The sequence below is a fragment of the Xyrauchen texanus genome, chromosome 6, assembly GCF_025860055.1.
Source record: "Xyrauchen texanus isolate HMW12.3.18 chromosome 6, RBS_HiC_50CHRs, whole genome shotgun sequence".
Taxonomy (NCBI): domain Eukaryota; kingdom Metazoa; phylum Chordata; class Actinopteri; order Cypriniformes; family Catostomidae; genus Xyrauchen; species Xyrauchen texanus.
Genome location: NC_068281.1, coordinates 4,145,240 through 4,167,780, shown reverse-complemented (window position 1 = coordinate 4,167,780; position 22,541 = coordinate 4,145,240). Strand labels below are relative to the sequence as shown.

The following is a 22,541-nucleotide window of genomic DNA, read 5'->3' as shown; positions in this document are numbered from 1 at the left end:
TTTTAGGTACTTTAGGAAAAATGTTAGTAGTGTAGTGAGGATGTCTTAAAAATAATGAAATTTTTTTCATTTATCACTTAATGTCATACAAAGTCCAGTAAACATAAAAAAGCTAAATCAATATTCGGTGTGACCACCTTTGCAGCTCCAGTTCTCCAAGGTACACCTGGACACAGTTGTTCTTGGTTGTTGGAAAATAGGATGTTCCAAGCTTCTTGGAGAAGTCGACACATTTCTTCTGTCTATTTAGGCTGTTTCAGTTACTTCTGTCTCTTTATATAATCTCAGAGTGACACGATGTTCAGTGGGGGGCTTTGTGGGTCCATGGCATCTGTTGCAGGGCTCCCTGTTCTTCTATTCTAATCTTTCCTATTTCCAAAAGTAATGTTTGGAGTAATGTTTGGAGTACAGGGCTGTTAATCAGAAGATCACTGGTTCTAACCCCACGGCCACCACCATTGTGTCCTTGAGCAAGGCACTTAACTCCAGGTTGCTCCAGGGGGGATTGACCCTGTAATAAGGGCTCTGTAAGTCGCTTTGGATAAAAGCGTCTGCCAAATGCATAAATGTAAATGTAAATGTAAATGTACATTAGAGTTGAGAAAAAAAATCCCTAATGCTTTCAACTATTTTTTATTAAATTATTTTTCAGAGGAGAATTACACTCATTGTCAGATTTGACTTGTGTCAAAGAACAAAATATAATAAATTGAGCACTCACAAAGATCTGATTGCACTGCCATTGATTTCAGCTTAAACTTCACATACATAATTTTAAACAAGTATTGAAATCAAATACATTTAATTTTATTCCATTGCATTAATGACGGAACGTTTTCCTCCCGTTTGACCTATTGACCTTTACATTTCACAATACCTCCTCCACGTTCAATTCTTTGCTGTCCAGTTTTCTCCTGGTGTAATAAACATATCTTGCTTCACCTTGCGAAATGGCGGTAAACTCTTGAGTGTGAGTTTTAGCCTGACCCTTAACCCAAGATGCCACAGCAGCTCAATGAGCAAACTCAAATAAGGCTGAAGTGATTGAGAAGTATAGTGTATAGTGATAGTTTACAGGTTGCTCTCTCGCTTGTCTTTGCTGGGTGTTGGTTTCATTGCGTTTTTTCCAGGCTTCCCATTGGCTTCCCATTCCCAGTAGCCACGGCTGCCCCTGTGGAAACTATGTTGGCTGCTGTGCCGCGTTTTATTGGCTCATCTGCTCAAGATTGTTCCTCTGGGCTGGGCAGGGAGTGTGGAGCCTGTTCGGATATGGGTGGGGCTGTGAGCTCCTGCTGCAGCTTGTGACAATGAAGAAGGCGGAGCTGAACACGCAGTTCCAAAATGGCCTCCTGTTCCTCATGTATGGCCTGATTCAGATGAGTGTTTTTATTCTGGAAAAAGACACAAATACACACGGCTCTCAAGAGTGATACTGATATAAAGCAAGCCTTTTTTGTAAATACACCTACTTTGTTAATTGTTAAAATTTTGGCCATATACATATACATGTATATATGTACATTTGGTATATTTGTACATGTTTTACACAGAGAAAAGAGCATGTAATATACAAAAATGAACAATAACGAATGTCGAGTCCTCCATGTTTTCTTTTCACCCCGACCACAAATCAATGGAACATGACATACTCATAATTGCAACTTCAGAAGTGAGCAGTAGGAGCTTCCAACAGGCATGAGAAGGATGCATTAGTAAAGGGACAGTTCAAGTTTAACTTCCCTGACATGAACTCTTACTCTCTCACCTCAAGTTCTTCATTCTGTTTCTGCAGTTCTTCTAGAATCATCTGTAGTTCTTCTTCATCTTCACTCTCACTCTCACTGTCTGATGAATATTCTTCAGTCTCACTGCGACCCTGCTGTCGGCTGTACGTTATTCAAATGAACAATGAAAAAGAGAAAATGAAAGAAAACTTTGTGTAGCTCAGGTGCAGAGTTGGTAACTAAGTACAATAAATTATTGTATATGGTTGCGTATATAGTTCATGAACATGTGGGCAGAACACCGTAAGTAAATGCTCTGACATCATTTTATGTGCAACTATTCATTGTAAAGCAGCAAACATAGAGCACAATAAGTGTAGTCTGATTCCCAAACAAATTACTCTTATGAGCTGGTTCTTTTTAGCAAATCAAAAACATACAGCACGATCAGTTTAGTCTGATTCCCAAATTAATGACTTACGAAATGGTTCTAGTTAGCGAATCAAAAACACACAGCGCGATCAGTGTAGTCCGATTCACTAATTAATGACTCACTAAATGGTTCTATTTAGCGAATCAAAAACACACAGCGCAAACAGTGTAGTCTGAATCACGAATTAATGACTCACGAAATGGTTCTAGTTAGCGAATCAAAAACACACAGCGCGATCAGTGTAGTCTGATTCACGAATTAATGACTCACGAAATGGTTCTATTTAGCGATCAAAAACACACAGCGCGATCAGTGTAGTCTGATTCACGAATTAATGACTCACGAAATGGTTCTATTTAGCGATCAAAAACACACAGCGCAAACAGTGTAGTCTGATTCACTAATTAATGACTCACTAAATGGTTCTATTTAGCGATCAAAAACATACAGCGCGATCAGTGTAATCTGATTCACTAATTAATGACTCACTAAATGGTTCTATTTAGCGATCAAAAACACACAGCGCGATCAGTGTAGTCTGATTCACTAATTAATGACTCACTAAATGGTTCTATTTAGCGATCAAAAACACACAGCGCGATCAGTGTAGTCTGATTCACTAATTAACGACTCAAGAAATGGTTCTGTTTAGCGAATCAAAAACATACAGCGCGATCAGTGTAGTCTGATTCACTAATTAACGACTCAATAAATGGTTCTATTTAGCGATCAAAAACACACAGCGCGATCAGTGTAGTCTGATTCACTAATTAATGACTCACTAAATGGTTCTATTTAGCGATCAAAAACACACAGCGCGATCAGTGTAGTCTGATTCACTAATTAATGACTCACTAAATGGTTCTATTTAGCGATCAAAAACACACAGCGCGATCAGTGTAGTCTGATTCACTAATTAATGACTCACTAAATGGTTCTATTTAGCGATCAAAAACACACAGCGCGATCAGTGTAGTCTGATTCACTAATTAATGACTCACTAAATGGTTCTATTTAGCGATCAAAAACATACAGCCGATCAGTGTAGTCTGATTCACTAATTAATGACTCACTAAATGGTTCTATTTAGCGATCAAAAACATACAGCCGATCAGTGTAGTCTGATTCACTAATTAATGACTCACTAAATGGTTCTATTTAGCGATCAAAAACACACAGCGATCAGTGTAGTCTGATTCACTAATTAATGACTCACTAAATGGTTCTATTTAGCGATCAAAAACATACAGCGCGATCAGTGTAGTCTGATTCACTAATTAATGACTCACTAAATGGTTCTATTTAGCGATCAAAAACATACAGCGCGATCAGTGTAGTCTGATTCACTAATTAATGACTCACTAAATGGTTCTATTTAGCGATCAAAAACATACAGCGCGATCAGTGTAGTCTGATTCACTAATTAATGACTCAAGAAATTGTTCTGTTTAGCGAATCAAAAACATACAGCGCGATCAGTGTAGTCTGATTCACTAATTAATGACTCAAGAAATTGTTCTGTTTAGCGAATCAAAAACATACAGCGCGATCAGTGTAGTCTGATTCACTAATTAATGACTCTAGAAATTGTTCTGTTTAGCGAATCAAAAACATACAGCGCGATCAGTGTAGTCTGATTCACTAATTAATGACTCTAGAAATTGTTCTGTTTAGCGAATCAAAAACATACAGCGCGATCAGTGTAGTCTGATTCACTAATTAATGACTCTAGAAATTGTTCTGTTTAGCGAATCAAAAACACAGTGCGAACAGTGCAGACTGATTCACAAATGAATTCTTACGAAACGCTTCTATTTAGCGAATCAAAAACACTTTCCTTAATGGACAATTCCCACTTCTGAATGTTTATACAAAAATTGTTATTGCATTATATTGAGCTCACATTGAGCTTGTGAGACTTGTAGTTACAGACAGGTTGCTTACATGACAACATAATTGTGATATAGTTTCCAATTACTCAAAAACTCAAATGACTCGGAACCAGAACAATTACACTTCTTAAAATTACCAGCAATTCTCAAGTATCAGTGATGCTGCAATACAGAAAGAAATAAACACATCTCTGTTTTGATGGCATCGCAGTAATCGCCACTTATCTTGGTTCAAAACCAAAAAAGTTCTGCCCCACAGATATCAAAAGACATTGACAATGAATTTGTGTAAACTCTCACCTCTGTATATCTGCGATCTCTGCGCGCAGTCGCTCGATCTCCTCTTTCTCTGTGGCGATCTGTCGTCTCAGCACCTGCTCCAGAGAGATCAACTCCTCCTGCTCTGCAAGGATCTCATTCTCCTGCAGGTGGTGCCAGAGAGCCAAATTACACATACTGAAAATGAACCCTTTGTCACACATACTGTTTGAGTTTCTATGTAAGCATGTAAGGGTAAACCCTAACCCTTTCCTCTTGCTTATCATTCACCAAGTTGATTTGTTTGTCTCCCTGATAGCTTTGCCAACCTCAGAAACACTGTGTGAGGACAGTAGCAGTAGTGTTTGAGCAGGTGGCCTTACCTGTGCCAGGAGCAGATTAATGACTTCCTCCTCATTCTCAAACATCTCCTCCTTTGAAACGTCCTCTTTAGACAGGCTGGCGATCTCCTGCGCGATTTTAGTCTCACACTCCTGCCATTTCACAGAGACAGAGAGAAAATTCAACATTAGTACGGAATATTGGAAGGAAATGTTTGATTTAATAGTCATGAAGCACTAATTCAGGTCGAATTCAGGGCGTGCTGAGTAACTCCAGCCAGGTCTCCAAAGCAACCAAATTGGCCCGGTTGCTAGGGAGGTTAGAGTCACATGGGGTAACCTCCTTGTGGTCGCGCTCTCGGTGGGTCGCGTGGAGAGTTGTGCATTGGTGCCTCGGAGAATAGCGTGAAGCCTCCACATGCGCTATTTCTCTGCGGTAACGCGCTCAACAAGCCACGTGATAAAATTTGCGGATTGACGTTGTAAAGGGATCAATGGAAAGGAGGCGGCGAGAACCGGCTTTTCAATATAAATAATAGTTTAATAGTAAACTTAAAAGAAGACACAAAAACACACATGATGGACATGTCCGCTAACGATCTCTCTCTCCCGCACGACACCCTGCAGTCAGCCTTTATACCTTGGAGGCTTGATTAGCCTAATACGGGACCGGGTGTGTATGATCACGACCCGGCCCCGCCCTCCGCCCTGCCACAGACGTCTCAGATGCGGAGGCAATTGAGATTAGTCCTCCATCACTCAGATTGAGGCGAGTCACTACGCCACCACCAGGACATAAAAAATAAAAGGGAGCTTCAAAAGTCTGTTCACCATCCACTTGCATTTTAAGGACCTACTGAGCTGAGATATTTTTCAATTTTACTTCAAATGTGATCTGCTGAAGAAAGAAAGTCAAACACATCTGGGATGGCATGAGGGTGAGTAAATGATGAGAGAATTTACATTTTTGGGTGAACTATTCCTTTAACCCTCAAAAACGGCACCACATCTTCACACAGTTGCTTAATAATTAGTAAATTGTGTTACAACAGAACACCAAAGATGGTAAACAAATCATAGATCTTAATGATTTCTCACTAAAGTGCTTTTGGAGCTTATAATAGATATATCTCTCTTGTTTTTTACCATATCTCTGCTGTGTGAGATACTCTCATTGTGTTAACTGGTTGCCAGGATGTCACAATGATATTTGATAGCTTTAACAGAACTGTTCATAATTGTTTTCATAACTATTTAAATAAATATTAGCATTTCACAATTAATGTAAATTGAATATAATTTTACAACGTGGGGCATAAACATAACTGCAGCATATAACTTATAAAAGTGAATCTCAGTGTTACAAAAATCGATGATAAGCTTGGCATCGACCAATCTCAGCGTTACAAAAATCGCTGATAAGCTTGGCATCGACCAATCTCAGCGTTACAAAAATCGCTGATAAGCTTGGCATCGACCAATCTCAGCGTTACAAAAATCGCTGATAAGCTTGGCATCGGCCAATCTCGGTGTTACAAAAATCGCTGATAAGCTTGGCATCGGCCAATCTCAGTGTTACAAAAATCGCTGATAAGCTTGGCATCGGCCAATCTCAGTGTTACAAAAATCGCTGATAAATTTGGCATCGGCCAATCTCGGTGTTACAAAAATCGCTGATAAATTTGGCATCGGCCAATCTCGGTGTTACAAAAATCGGTGATCAGCTTGGCATCGGCCAATCTCAGTGTTACAAAAATCGGTGATCAGCTTGGCATCGGCCAATCTCAGTGCTACAAAAATCGTGATCAGCTTGGCATCGGCCAATCTCTGTGTTACAAAATCGGTGATCAGCTTGGCATCGGCCAATCTCGGTGTTACAAAAATCGGTGATCAGCTTGACATCGGCCAATCTCAGCGTTACAAAAATCGCTGATAAACTTGGCATCGACCAATCTCAGCATTCCAAAAATCGCTGATAAGCTTGGCATCGACCAATCTCAGCGTTACAAAAATCGCTGATAAGCTTGGCATCGACCAATCTCAGCGTTACAAAAATCGCTGAAAAGCTTGGCATCGGCCAATCTCAGCGTTACAAAAATCGCTGATAAGCTTGGCATCGACCAATCTCAGCGTTACAAAAATCGCTGATAAGCTTGGCATCGACCAATCTCAGCGTTACAAAAATCGCTGATAAGCTTGGCATCGACCAATCTCAGCGTTACAAAAATCGCTGATAAGCTTGGCATCGACCAATCTCAGCGTTACAAAAATCAGCTGATAAGCTTGGCATCGACCAATCTCAGCGTTACAAAAATCGCTGATAAGCTTGGCATCGACCAATCTCAGCGTTACAAAAATCGCTGATAAGCTTGGCATCGACCAATCTCAGCGTTACAAAAATCGCTGATAAGCTTGGCATCGACCAATCTCAGCGTTACAAAAATCGCTGATAAGCTTGGCATCGACCAATCTCAGCGTTACAAAAATCGCTGATAAGCTTGGCATCGACCAATCTCAGCGTTACAAAAATCGCTGATAAGCTTGGCATCGACCAATCTCAGCGTTACAAAAATCGCTGATAAGCTTGGCATCGACCAATCTCAGCGTTACAAAAATCGCTGATAAGCTTGGCATCGACCAATCTCAGCGCTACAAAAATCGCTGATAAGCTTGGCATCGACCAATCTCAGCGTTACAAAAATCGCTGATAAGCTTGGCATCGACCAATCTCAGCGTTACAAAAATCGCTGATAAGCTTGGCATCGACCAATCTCAGCGTTACAAAAATCGCTGATAAGCTTGGCATCGACCAATCTCAGCGTTACAAAAATCGCTGATAAGCTTGGCATCGACCAATCTCAGCGTTACAAAAATCGCTGATAAGCTTGGCATCGGCCAATCTCAGCGTTACAAAAATCGCTGATAAGCTTGGCATCGGCCAATCTCGGCGTTACAAAAATCGCTGATAAGCTTGGCATCGGCCAATCTCGGCGTTACAAAAATCGCTGATAAATTTGGCATCGGCCAATCTCGGTGTTACAAAAATCGCTGATAAATTTGGCATCGGCCAATCTCGGTGTTACAAAAATCGGTGATCAGCTTGGCATCGGCCAATCTCAGTGTTACAAAAATCGGTGATCAGCTTGGCATCGGCCAATCTCAGTGCTACAAAAATCGTGATCAGCTTGGCATCGGCCAATCTCTGTGTTACAAAATCGGTGATCAGCTTGGCATCGGCCAATCTCGGTGTTACAAAAATCGGTGATCAGCTTGGCATCGGCCAATCTCAGCGTTACAAAAATCGCTGATAAACTTGGCATCGACCAGTCTCAGCATTCCAAAAATCGCTGATAAGCTTGGCATCGACCAATCTCAGCGTTACAAAAATCGCTGATAAACTTGGCATCGGCCAATCTCAGCATTCCAAAAATCGCTGATAAGCTTGGCATCGACCAATCTCAGCGTTACAAAAATCGCTGATAAGCTTGGCATCGGCCAATCTCAGTGTTACAAAAATCGCTGATAAGCTTGGCATCGGCCAATCTCAGCGTTACAAAAATCGCTGATAAGCTTGGCATCGGCCAATCTCAGTGTTACAAAAATCGCTGATAAGCTTGGCATCGGCCAATCTCAGTGTTACAAAAATCGCTGATAAATTTGGCATCGGCCAATCTCGGTGTTACAAAAATCGGTGATCGGTATCGGCCTCAAATTTCCTGATCAGGGCACCATTACAAATCACTATTTCAGTTAATGCCAACAAAAATGTTATCTTGTCCCAAACACAAGGCTGACAAGTCACTTTTTTCCTTTCATTGAAACAACTCAGTTAAATTAAGTAATATGAACAAGGGCGGATTCAGTAAAACTGAAGATAGTGAAAGTTCATTTTCTGATGTGAAGTTAAGTCTCATCCTCAACATATATTCTTTAACATGTCATTTTATAACCTGGAGTGCGTTCTTTGTTTTCCAATATTTTGCATAAGCATTTCAAGATAAATTAATGCAAGGTGAAGTATTTTCTCATCATCAAAAACAAAGCCGCACCTGAATGCATTTTGGCAATATGAGTGTTGCTATAGAAACAAACAAATAGATCTCAGTATAATATCCAAGTTGCATCTCGTAATTAAAGTAATAATTGTATACTGAATTGTGATTATTAACCTATTTATTAATAGATAACACAAATTACTCTCACTCACTCTCTCTCTCCAGGCCCGTTGCCTAGGGTGTCATCGGCAAGAAATAATCAATAAGTAAATAAGCCTATGGAAATAATTTTCTCTCGTGGCTTAAACATGCTAGTATTTGTAACCTACAATTCTTGCACAGAACAACCTCATTAACTATTCGAATACAACAGCCAATGGCTAGTCCACAAGAATAAACGCGTGATTCCTGTACATTGCAGTCTCAAATTCTACATTTTGGTGGTAATTCTGAGCAATAGCAGCATGGATATGGTGGTTTAAAGAGCTATCAACAACTTCGAGCAACATCAAATCAGAGTGGAGACATAAGTGAGGTGGTAGGAGGAGGGAATGGGTCTAATGAGACAGGTGGGCATGCTATTGCGAATACTAACAATTGGTGGAGTTGTAATTGGTGTTGTTTTTATAGCTGTATCATGGTTTTGTACATAATACACTCACTCTGCGCACATGGATATTTACATATCGCGATATACATGATATAGCAAAAACTCTATCGACTGACACTTTATATTGTCGCCACGATATAATTAATCATATCGCCCAGCCCTATAACTCAGTTTAGGTTAATTTATCTGAAAACATCTGGAAATGCAAATCTAGCCACATAAGTCAAATTAGATTCGGCTAATCATCTTTTTCAGTGACAAACACATTTTGAGATATCAAGTGTTCTCATGTACGGTAAAGCAGGAGTCAGAGGACAGATCTCTTGCCTGTCTCTTGGCCTCGCGGAGTTTGCGTTTGAGCGCGGTGACGATTCGCTGCACCTCCCAGAGTCTCTCCTCCTTAGACAGATCCTTCACACCCGCCTGCAGATCTCTATGCAGACGATTCAACAGGAACTCCTGCAGAGGGAAAAATGAAGCTAGATCTCTTACATAGCTCAATTGTTTCTCCTAGACAGTAAACTAAATAAATATCAACAATGTCTCAAACTGTGCTCAGATTTGCCAAGACCAAAGTCTGTAATCATAAATCAGAGAGCTCATCACATTCTTCCAAGTCCATATGATCTGAGCTATGCTATACATGTTCATTTTACAGCTCTATGCTCTCACTGCAAGTCAACAATTGTATCATTTTGTGCCCATTTCTATTTCTCTAAACACATTTTAGAAGTTGACACTTCAATGAAACATTACTGAGACCTCAATTCATTTTCATGAGATATGAAAGAGAAAACTCTGTGTAAAGGTGTGACAATAGCTTTAGATTCACACATTGAAACGCCACATGAGGGCTGTTTTTGCTATTCTGGAGCTCCAAACTGTTTATCTTTCCACTCTCTCAACTCAGAGTTTGGATTCATCCCCTTATTTGAATATCAACTGAATTTCCTTGTTATGAGGTCACATTTGCCTTTGACACAACAAACTACTTTTCTTACTATATGCAAAACTAAAAAACTCAAATAAATGTCTGCCTTTGTAAATATAGTTCCTTCACGTACAATATACACTCTGAATCTCATGTATGAATCTTGAATCAGAGCCCCAGAATTGATGTATATATATTTATATTATATTATATTATATTTATTAATGTATATACAGTATATATGTATGTATGTGTATTAGTAAATTCTACAGACTGTTGTGTGTTTAGCCTCCTTGTTAGAGCACCCGCCTCCCACGCTGGAGACCCTGGTTCGAGTCCCGTTCGGAGCGGGGCGAATAGGACCGGTTACACATGGTCTGTTCTAATCCTTGATTCTGATTGGCTGGAATGCGTGCAGTTCAAACCGTTGAATGCACGGGTAGTTCCGGTCAGTTTTATTCACCGTTCGATATTAAAAAAAGAAAAAAAAAAATTATTTACATTTCTTGTTGCACTTAAATCGGTTTTGTATACTATTCTGATGATAGTGAAACTTTGTAATATGGCACTTTTTGTACCACTGTCTCCCTAATATGATTCGCTGATGTTCTTCCTCTTTTGTAAGTCGCTTTGGATAAAAGCGTCTGCCAAATGAATAAATGTAAATGTAAATATTAATACGCTGTTTGTTACCATAGCAACATAACATTACAGAGCAAGCAGAGTGATCTATCCACCTTATTTTGCATTTCCGGCATATGTGAAAAAGTTCCGCTGTTGAACGCAATGTAAATAAATAGAAGAAGAATAATACCAGAATATAGTGATATGGGCTTATAAACTGTCACACAACCACAGGATGCACAACAGAATGATGGCCTAGTGCCAGATCACTTTCGAACGACAGCATTTATAGTAAAAGATTAAGTAAATCATTCACTTGTTGCTGTGTGTTGTAAAGAAAAGACTGCCCCTTTCTTTACCGAGATTGTGGAGATGCAGTGTTTCTTGCCTTCATGTAAACTTCCGTACATATGTACAACCTTCAATGATGCCTTTATTTGTTTATTTCCAAAGGCAATGTTTCTGTGTGTCTGTTTACTATACACTGCTAAGAATGGAGAGTAAAATGCGTTTATTAATTTGCCAAAATGAAACAAGATGCAGTTTCGGTGCATAGAGAGTTAAAGCAGTATTTTTCCAGCTGTTTCTGCTCTCTGCTGGTTGTGTAACGTTTTTGGAGGTGTGTCAGATGGCGCGGAGGACTGTCCTGTCAGCGCCTGATCTCTCATTCATTCTGCCTGTGCAACATAGATGATACAACGATGGCAAAATGCAATATACGGTAAAATTATATGCGTTCAAAAGCAATACGTTTATGAAAATCATAATTAATGATAATAATATGATGGCTTACATTGTCAGCCTGTAATATAAAGCAGCATCATTTCGTATTTTTGTATCTTTAAAATAGCTGGCTGATACCGGAAGTTGTCCACGTTCAAGGTTGATAATGGCGGCGACCTAGTTTCACTGAAAAATAAGGTGGATAGCAAATGAAAACATTTCCTAACCACTTTCATCAGCATAGCTAATATAATAGAATATAATGGCTTGTTTTGCACAGAGGTTGGAGATTGAAATCAGGACCTAATTACATTTTGTTTAGTTTTTTCACCCCTTTCTTTTTATGTACAGCTTTTTGTGACACTCTGTGGTACAGCTCAAAACAACATAGAGACTTGTGATGTGGAGAACCAGTTTTACACAGAATCAGTCACACAGGGATAAAGGTATGAAGGTGTGTGTGTGTTTCAGTCCTATGACTCGCCTGTCTGCGAATCTCCTCTTTAATGGTCTCCTGGGTCTCAGGTAGGGTGGGCATGGCTGCCATATTGGACCAGCGCAGAGGACGGACCACCGGCTTCAAAACCACATCACCGAAGAGCTCGTGGACATGAGTGAAAAAAACATACAGCACTCGGTTACCAATCTAGCACAGAGAAAGAGAAAAGAAGATTGAACATGTTATGTTCAAAATAAGCAGTCACTGTTTATAGGTAGTAAACATTAAACATAGTTTAATTATTTGAAGAAAAGTGGCGAGTTCAAGAATCTGGTCCCATCAGAGCCATAGCCTAGTAATTAGCACATGTGTGGAGATGTAAGTTTGAATCCGGCTTGCATTATTTCCTAATCTAGTTCCCTCCCTATACTCGACATATTATTCTGTCCTCTACCTGTACTCTTCTCTGAATAAAAGTGGTCGCAAACACAGATCTCATTAGCAGTATGAGAGCACCTTCATACTGTGTCCTGTGAGACTATAAAGTAGGACAACCTTCATTCTGAGAGCAGAAATATATCAAAACCCTCCATTGTAACTCCCCTCCATTTTTCAGCCTTCTAAATTTACTGCAACAGTTTGAACTAAATTTGTCAAGTTAGAGTGGTGCTTGCGTGAGCAAAATTCACTGCCACAATTCTAAGATGTTGCAAGTTTGGTTGCCAGGGCGTTGCTATGTGGTTGCTAGGGTGTTCTCGGTGGTTGCTTACTAGTACAAGTCATTAGACAGATTTGTGTGAGGAATAGACTGAAAATGTTCACTGATAATCTTCCTTCAAATGGGCTGTTAAATGAATAGTTCACCTAAAAATGAAAATTCTCTCATCATTTACTCACCCTCATGTGTATGACATCCCAGATGTGTATGACTTTCTTTCTTCTGCTGAACACAAACAAAGATTTTTAGACGAATATATGGTTGATTCAATGCAAGTGATTTGTTGCCAGAACTTTGAAGATCCAAAAAGCACATAAAGGCAGCCATGTCTTCAGAAGTGATATGATAGGTGTGCATAAGAATCAGATCAACACTTAAGTCCTTTTTTACTATAAATCATCACTTTCGATGAACCCTTCAATGCATGTTCATGAGAGGTCTTTGTCCTTTTTGGCTATTTCACATTCTTCGTGTATATCGCCACCTATTGGGCTGTTGTGCACATTTTTGATTTGTACAACAGATTTATCCATTATTTTCCTTACCTTTATCCATGGCTTTTCCCCTTTCTCCTTCCTGCCCGGTAGGTGGTGATATTCTCACCCACACCTATCATATAGATTATGAAGATATGGATTTAACCACTAAGGTCTTAAGGATAACTTTTATGCTGCATTTATGTGCCTTTTCCTTCTAAAACCTTCTGTGTGTTCAGCAGAAGTAATTAATTCATACACTGAAATAGCATGATGTAAATAGTAAATGATGAGCGAATGTTAATTTTTGGGTGAACTAGTCCGTTAACTGCCGTTTAGTGGGCTAAAGCACATAACTTGTAATCAGAAGGTTGCTGGTTTGATCCCCACAGCCACCACCATTGTGTCGTTGAGCAAGACACTTAAATCCAGGTTGCTCCGGGGGGATGTTAGTAAGTTGCTTTGGATAAAAGCATCTGCCAAATGCATAAATGTAAATGCAAAAGTGAAGTAGACTTTAAAGTAAAAGATTGATCTTGGAATTTTAAGAATAGGTCAATTTAAAGATTGTTCAAATGAAGATTGTGATTAACAATAATAATTAAAAAAATTATCTTTATCTGTATTTCTACCCAGCCCTAACTTTCATGGTGCTTTTTTGTCAGCCCCCCCCCCCCAAAATATGGACCTTGTTTTCCATATAGGTTTGGAACAACATGAGGGTGCGTAAATAATGACATCATTTTAATATTGGGGTGAACTTGTCCTTTAAATAGAACACAGTTAGTCTAATGTATGCCGGATTTGTTTCAATATTTTGAAAAACTTTCAGAGTGAAATGTCCCATTCAGTTGTAGCTCTATAATCTCACCTGTATTGTAGGATTGAGTACAATGGAGATGTTCTGGATGTTCATCTTGGTTTCGACCTCATGTGCGACGACATGGTCCATGTGAGTGATGAGCCAGGCCAGGAGGAGTCTGCTCCCCACGGGCACCTCCCCCAAGAGCTTCTGGAACTCCTGCAGTTTCTCCGCCTCGCTGGGCCGCCCGCAGGCCTCCTCGAAGCGCGTAGCTAGATCTTTATTCATCAGGTTATCGGGCAGCTCTCGCAGGTACTGCTTCAGCAGGCTGGCCACTGTGTGAGGATCATACTCCTCCAAACACAGACACTCCTCACGATCGTACGCTGCTTTCAGCTCGTCCACTTTAGACTTCATACCTTCAGAGAAAAAGTGACGACAGCAGACAACGGTCAAGAAGAACATAAAACATAAATATCAGAGTAGAGGATTTCAAGATATATTTTACAGTAATTTGTAACTTAATGTCTATGTACCCCCTGTTTCATGCAGCCATTTACAACAGAAAATATTTTCATCAGCTTGTAAAACACGTTTACAGTAAATGCACTCATTATGGAAGCTTAGCAGGCAAGCATGCAAAATATGCAATCGAATCATCACACTCTTAAAAGAATATCCATAACACTTGTAGGCATGGGACTGGTGTTCAAAATGTCTTAGAAACACATGTTGTAATGGTGGAATTGTATCCAGACCATTGAATTTAGAGGTGGGTAAAAATATAGATTTTCCGAAGCACCGTGATCTTCATTTGAACGATTCTTGAATCCAAAGATCGATCTTTTACTCGTTGTAACCAAATGTAACACGATGCATCTGAAATGCATATTTAAAATGTAAATATTTGTAAATTTATAGAACTTCTAAATGTTTACATTTCACTCACCAGTAATTGTGTAGTATATAGGTGAAGTATTCAGCAGTGAGATCCTTTCACAGCATGTTGAGAGTAAAAATTGTTCCGTGTAATGTGTGTCCAAAGACGAGATCCACGCGACCCATTTGCCATTGAATAATGTCTCTTTTAATACCCTTTCTGTTCTGTACAGTCAGTTGTTGATCAGAAAGAACAAGTGAACATTTCATTCTAATCATGCATCGCACAGATGAGATAAAGCTATTCGAGTCTTTACCGAAATGCCGGTTTTGTTAAAGAGACAGTACCGGTTTTAGCGTGTGTTCACTAAATCAATGTAAATATTTGTAAAAGGTACAAATCATGCAATTTAACAATGAACATGTAACAAAAAATTTATATATGAAATATTATATCTGATTTATTGATTTAATACATGGATTTGTTCATAAAAAGTCATAAAATATCATTAGTAAAATTAATATTTTCGTAATGTACCAAGTTAGGTCTCTTGTATAATTAAAAGCATTAGCCGGAAGACAATTTCTTTCACATGTAAGCCAAAGGGACATTATAACGGATATATACCTATAACATTTTGAAATCCCTTTTTAATATCAAGAATATTTCCATGAGTAATTATGTCATTTTTTATAACAAGAATTAACATTACTGATTACTTATATTGAAAAATGCATTCACTAGTAGTAATTCCATTGCTGATATCAAGAATTAGCATTTTAACAACTGAAAATGTAATTGTTGGTATATACTGTATACAGGAATTCATATCCTGCACACAATAAAAGCTGCGCATTTATTTTCAATAATTCTGTGGTCCGGAAACAACCATGGAGCTGCAAACTCCATTCACAGAAATGAGATCAGAAACACATAAGAGGTTTATCCACCTAGAAAAGTAGTCCCATCTCAAAAGGATGGTTTATATAGCCTAACAGCTCAAGTATCAAACATTTTGTTTGGAAGAATTCATGTAACTAAAGCATAAATCTGTGCTACACATTTCAGCTTTTAAACCCTCTGGTATGCTTGTCCCAACAGATGCCCATTATAAGTATATTACTGTAAAAGTGTTCCCCATTCATTTTTGACAATGTGCATGACAAGTTGAGATTACTGTCAACAGTAACATGTAAAAATGATGATATATGTTGCCAGAATATTCCTGTAAAAAACATGTCAAGTCACAAAATGACATTTCCATTCACAGAAGTAGAAGAGAGTCATACCAGAGACACGATAAATGCCTTCACATTTCATCCCGTAGCTCTCGATGTAGTCCACACACTCTCTAAAGATGGCCGGAAGCTGTATCCCATCATATAGTGCTGTTCTCCTCACCGCTTCTGCCAAAGGAGCGCCGAAGATCGGCTGCAATGTCACTGGAGTCTCCACGATGACAGGTTCAGACTCGGCACTGGGCTTTTTCTTCTTTTTCTTCTCTTTCCACTGTTTGACCACATCTGCTGCCGTCAGGTCTTTAGACTTCTTGTCTTTGGCTTTCTCCTCTTTAGGCCCCTTCTCTTTCACTTTAAATTCCTTCTCCTTCTTCTTGGAGAAACTGGGCTTCTTGAAAACGTTGATGCCCTTGGAACGCTTCATCTTGGATGGGCTCTCAGCCTCATCCACAGAACTGTCCTCCTGAAACGCAGCGTATCCCTCGGCTACAGGAGAGGAGATAAAGAGTTCAGAAAAGAGGAGAAGATAAAAGACCGGATGAGATAAGAAAAGATGAGAAAGGGAAAAGAGAAGAGACAAGACAAGATGAGAAAAGATAATGAGAGTAAGAGAAAGAAGACGAGACAAGATGAGAGGAGATGAGAATGAGAGAAAAATAAGATGACACAGAGAATTAGAAAAGAGAACAGACAAGACAAATGATAAGATGAGAATCAGAGAAAGGAGAAGAGACAAGATGAGAGAAGATGAAACAAGAAAGAGAAGAAAAGAGAAGAGATGAGAAAAGACGAGAAGAGAAGAAAAGTACAGACAAGACGAGACAAAATGTGAAGAGAAGAAAAGAGGAGACAAGATGAGAAGAGACAACATAAGAGACGAGAAGAGGTGAGGAAGAGGAAAGAGGAAAGACAACATGAAAAAGATAAGAAGAGAATGAAGAAAAGAGAAAAGACGAGACAAAATGAGAGAAGAGACAAGATAAGAAGAGATGAGAAAAGATGAGAAGACAATGAATGAAAGAAGACAATGAGAATAGAAAAGGGAAGAGAAGAGTAGATAAGAAAAGAAACAAAGAGAATAAGAGAAACGAGAATAGACAGGATAGGAGAATGAAGAAAAGAGAAAAAGATGAGACCAAATGAGAATAGATGAGATGAAAAGAGAAAGATGAGAGAAGAAAAGAAGAGACAAGATGAGAAAATATGAGAATGAAAGATAACAGATGAGACAAAATGAGAAGAGACGAGATAAGAGAAGAGATGAGAGTTAGAGATACGACAAGACAAGGTGAGAAAATGAAAGAGACATGAAAAGACAAGAGAAAATGAGATGAGAAAAGACGAGACAAAATGAGAAATGAAGAAAAGAGACATGAAGAGATGAGAATGAGAAAAGAGAGATAAGACAAGATGAGAAATTGAGGAGAAAAGAAGAGACATGAGATGAGAATAAGAAAAGACAAGATGAGAAGAGAATGAAAGAAGAGAAAAGACGAGAAAAAATTAGAAAAAAGAGAGAAAAAAGATTAAACCAATTTTAAAAAGACGAGAGAATAAAAGAGAAGAGACGAGATATAAAAAAGTGGAATGAAAGAAAATAGATGAGAAAAGATGAAAGAAAAGACAAGAATGAAGAAAAGAGAAAAAGATGAGACCAAATGAGAAGAGATGAGAAGAAAAGAGAAAGATGAAAGAAAAGACGAGAATGAAGAAAAGAGAAAAAGATGAGACCAAATGAGAAGAGATGAGAAGAAAAGAGAAAGATGAGAGAAGAAAAGAAGAGACGAGATGAGAAAATATGAGAATGAAAGATAATAGATGAGACAAAATGAGAAGAGAAAAGATGAGAAGAGATGAGAGTTAGAAAAGAGAAACGACGAGACAAGGTGAGAAAATGAAAGAGACATGAAAAGACAAGAGAAAATGAGATGACAAAAAAGATGAGAAAAGACGAGACAAAATGAGACATGAACAGATGAGAATGAGAAAAGAGAGACAAGACAAGATGAGAAAATGAGGAGAAAAGACGAGACATGAGATGAGAAAACAAAAGATGAGAAGAGAATGAAAGAAGAGACAAGACGAGACAAAATGAGAAGAGAGAAAAAAGGTGACACCAAATTAAAAGAGGTGAGAGAATAAAAGAGAAGAGACGAGACGAGATATAAAAAAGTGGAATGAAAGAAAATAGATGAGAAAATGAGAAGAGACGAAAGAAAAGACAAGAATGAAGAAAAGAGAAAAAGATGAGACCAAATGAGAAGAGATGACGAAAAAAGATGAGACAAAATGAGACATGAAGAGATGAGAATGAGAAAAGAGAGACAAGACAAGATGAGAAATTGAGGAGAAAAGAAGAGACATGAGATGAGAATGAGAAAAGAGATAAGACATGGTAAGAATAAGAGAAAGGAGAAGAGACAAGATGAGAGGAGAATGAGAGAAAGGTAAAGAGAAAAGAGGAGGAGAGATAAAGAAGAGATGAGAAACAAAATGAGAGACAAAAACGAGGAGACGAGATGCAAAGTGAAGAGAACTTACAAGCTTCTTTCAAGACCTGATGCTAAAAAGAAAATGTGCAAAATATCCTGTCCCACCCTCTCTCTTTGATCAAACTCAAGGTTAGGCGAAATTGAAACGAGAAGAGAAGGCACTGCGAAGGGAAGGCAGAGCGAGAGACACACAGAATCCTCCAATAAAGAGGTCAGCTTACAATTTAGCAACATTCTCCCATGCCAGCTTCTTTTTTACAGCTCCATTTCTCTGTCCTGACACCCACCTCACCTGGAACTGCTTCTGAGAGGCGAACAGTAATCAGCAGCTCACTATCAAGGGTCTGACCCTATCAGCCAGAATTCATGACCATCACCTCCCAAGAGAACCTCTGCTCTGCCACTACATCACACCTACAGCGGGACAGGGTGGGCAGGGTGTGTCCTTAAAATGCCCATCAGTTCCTGCTTGCTTGCAATAGGCTGTTGCAGGTCGGCTAAATATAGCGGTTGGAAAATACAGTATTCACTTTAAAGCTGCACATATGCAAATCTGCAGCATTTGGCCACTATGGGCAGATGATCATACGAGGCAAACTATAGCTGGATGATATAACTTAAAAATAATAAGTTTATTGTTTTTAAGGTGAAGTGTGTAATTTCTAGTGGCACCAAACGGAATTACAAAAATAAAGTATGCTTTCTTATCACTCCCTTTCGCAATGTGGCCATACTAAATAAAAGGTGATAAAAGTTTAACATCGTAATAAACAAGACTACTATAACGAATACACACCGGACAGAAAGCATTGCAGAGGAATCCGCTCGTCCAATAACATCACTGGATTGATCGGCTGCTGGGGATCCAGCACATGAGTTAGGATGGTCTTCTCGTAACTTGTATCCATAGAGATGCATATTCCGGGTATTTTATGAATTTATCTGGAGCTCCACAGTAATGAGCTAACTTATGTGTGGCTTACCTGTCGAGAAGCAACTCGGCAAGTTTGGCGTCTCGAACCCCAACAATACCCTTAAAGTCCTCCACCTTGTAAATGTGACGCCAATCACTCTGGGGTTACTCCATTCTCTGTCTCTGTCTTTTAGCAAGTCATCAGATTATGGTGAATCTAATTATTTTTCCTCAGTAACATGTCTGCGCCATGGATGTACATATTTGCCTGGCTGAATAAGTAGCCATGCCCCAAACTCACGCTATAGGTTGAGCTAGAAAGGGATGGGTGGGGCTGAGTGGGCCGCTCAAAATATAAAGTCAATGTTTTGATAGTGTCTGGGAGGCTCAGTTTTTATACTTTTGGGTGAGATAAATCCACGAATGGATTACTTACTGTATAGTTGTCAATGAACAATAAACGGGAATAGTAGAACATGTTTTGACATCAAAATAGTTACACACTTCACCTTTAAGGAATGCTCCATAGTTTTATAAGTATAGCCACAAGACGTAAATATTATGGGCTCTATTTTCGAGGGTTGCGTTAAGTGCAGTGCTACGCACAACCACTGTGTGCTACGTCTTATACAATTTTCATGACAGTGCTAATTCTAAGTGACATGGGTGGGAGTGTTTGCACTATCTGTGGTTATATACGCGTAAACTGCGGCTTTATCGTTGTTAAATGAAGTGGCGCAAAGCGCATTTTCCTATTTTCCTGAGAAAGATGTCATTGCGCTAAGACATTTCAGAAGCAAGTCTGTTTTTATCACTAAGTCTAAAATCAGATCCTGCAGTTTGGAGATTTCACCAGCAGGTTCAATTTCCTGTTCAATCTCTGAAAATATAGTGGAACATCAAATTATGTCCCTGAATATCACCGTTTTAGCCACTTTATAAAACAACAACTTATGATATTTGTGTTAAATTTTCTAAAGGACATGGTTTATTTTTTAACCATTATTATTATTATATTTACGAATGTATTTATTATTTAATTTTATATTGGTATTTTTCTAAATGCTGTTGTAGAGGTATTTTTAAGTCACTGCAAAAGGAGCGGGTGAAAGGAGTTGGAGAGGATAAAATGTTTAAATTTGGGGTTAAGAACGTTTTATTTTTGTTTGTTTTTTGACCATGTCCTAATTTTTATTATATTTTTGTTTCATCCATCCATCCATCCATCTTCAACCGCTTATCCGAAGTCGGGTCGCGGGGGCAGCTGCTCCAGCAGGGGGCCCCAAACTTCCCTATCCCGAGCCACATTAACCAGCTCTGACTGGGGGACCCCGAGGTGTTCCCAGGCCAGTGTGGAGATGTAATCTCTCCACCTAATCCTGGGTCTTCCCCGAGGCCTCCTCCCAGCTGGACGTGCCTGAAACACCTCCCTAGGGAGGCAGCCAGGGGGCATCTATACCAGATGCCCAAACCACCTCAACTGACTCCTTTCAACGCAAAGGAGCAGCGGCTCTACTCCGAGCTCCTCACGGATGACTGAGCTCCTCACCCTATCTCTAAGGGAGAAGCCAGCGAACCCTTCTGAAGAAGCCCATTTCGGCCGCTTGTACTCGTGACCTAGTTCTTTCGGTCATGACCCAGCCTTCATGACCATAGGTGAGGGTAGGAACAAAAATTGACCGGTAGATCGAGAGCTTTGCCTTCCGGCTCAGCTCTCTTTTCGTGACAACGGTGCGATAGAGCGAGTGCAATACCGCCCCCGCTGCACCGATTCTCCGGCCAACCTCCCGCTCCATTGTCCCTTCACTCGTGAACAAGACCCCGAGGTACTTGAACTCCTTCACTTGGGGCAATACCTCCTTCCCTACCTGGAGTACGCACTCCATCGGTTTCCTGCGGTTTCCTTTTTGTTTAGTTTAAAGCGTAATTCGAATTTAGAAATATTTCTGTTTTAAGTTTTTCAGGTTTAAATTAATGTGTTTCATATTTAAAGCAAAATCGACTGGTAGAAGTGAAGTGTGTGCAAAAATCCACAGCGTACATCCAAGTCATAAACCAGAACCACATTTATGTCACATTTAACGTTATGTCATCAAGACAACAGAGTTTTATATTGGACATAACATTTGTGAGCATACTAAAATCAAGTTAACATATAATAATTACATTGTGTGATTATAGTTTGAAACAGTGTCTATAACATATATGAACAGGCCCCATTCACTTTCCACTGTAAGTGCTTTTTCTTTTTAAATAAACAATAGAATTTAGCTTTTTTATGTTCGATTGAGCTTAACTTGTATTAAACCTGGAAGATTCCTTTCATTTTTAAAGAATTTAAGAGAAATGTAATCTAAGAAGTTGATCTTACTCCGTTTCTCCTTCTTCTTAAACTTATTCTTCTTCTTATTGTGTTCCTTCTCCTCATCGGACACGGCATCAGGCGGCTCATGGTGGTGTCCTTCCTGTGGGGGTGAGGGGTCGCCCGTACGATACAGTCCCGGGAACTTGGTGGGGCTGATCTCTTCGGAGCTTGGGGTTCGTGCCACGCTCCCAGGGTGCTCCGCCCTCCTCTGCTCCGCAGGGCTGCTACTGGGTGGCAGGAAGCACTCCGTCATCTCTGTGCTGCCCTACTATTGGTTGATCACTTCAAAGACATGCCACCTCTCCATGTCACCTGAAAGGGGAAAATAGGCTGGTTATTTCAGATTCTTACACTTTACATCTAATTTCTAGATGGCTTTAAACTAGTTATATCCTGTGTTGCTCTTTCTGACATTCAGCTGGCCAGAAGTGTTTCAGAAGTGTTTCTATTGCATTTCCACAGCTCATCATTTTCTGTTACTAGATAAATCGCAGGGGTTTGTACAGGCAAAACAATCTGGGACTAACTTTGCAACCAAACAATGTCAGCAAATTCATCCAGCACTTTTTTAATTATTTCAGTAATGCATAAAGGAATATTCCAGGTTCAATGCAAGTTAAAGGAATAGTTCAGCCAAATAGTTTAATTCTATCATTACTCACCCTCATGTTATCCCAGATGTGATAT

The 22,541-nt window shown here is 39.4% G+C and overlaps 1 protein-coding gene across 2 annotated transcripts; it reads right to left on the bottom strand.

The window, feature by feature from the left end:
• LOC127644519 (ralA-binding protein 1-like) lies at nucleotides 1–22,532 on the bottom strand. 2 transcript variants are annotated; one of them, XM_052127713.1, is made up of 10 exons: nucleotides 22,517–22,532; nucleotides 21,861–22,166; nucleotides 16,136–16,570; nucleotides 14,036–14,385; nucleotides 12,016–12,177; nucleotides 9,581–9,712; nucleotides 4,691–4,801; nucleotides 4,350–4,471; nucleotides 1,766–1,886; nucleotides 1–1,391 (listed from the first exon to the last, which is right to left on the bottom strand). In XM_052127713.1, the coding sequence occupies exons 2-10, from the start codon at nucleotides 22,105–22,107 to the stop codon at nucleotides 1,221–1,223; spliced, it is 1,851 nt and encodes a 616-aa protein (XP_051983673.1). In that variant the 5' UTR covers nucleotides 22,108–22,166; nucleotides 22,517–22,532; the 3' UTR covers nucleotides 1–1,220. The 2 variants fall into 2 exon arrangements, with proteins under 2 accessions (XP_051983673.1, XP_051983674.1); XM_052127714.1 differs by lacking the exons at nucleotides 21,861–22,166; nucleotides 22,517–22,532 and adding an exon at nucleotides 18,869–19,161.
• Between the last annotated feature and the right edge of the window lie 9 nt (nucleotides 22,533–22,541).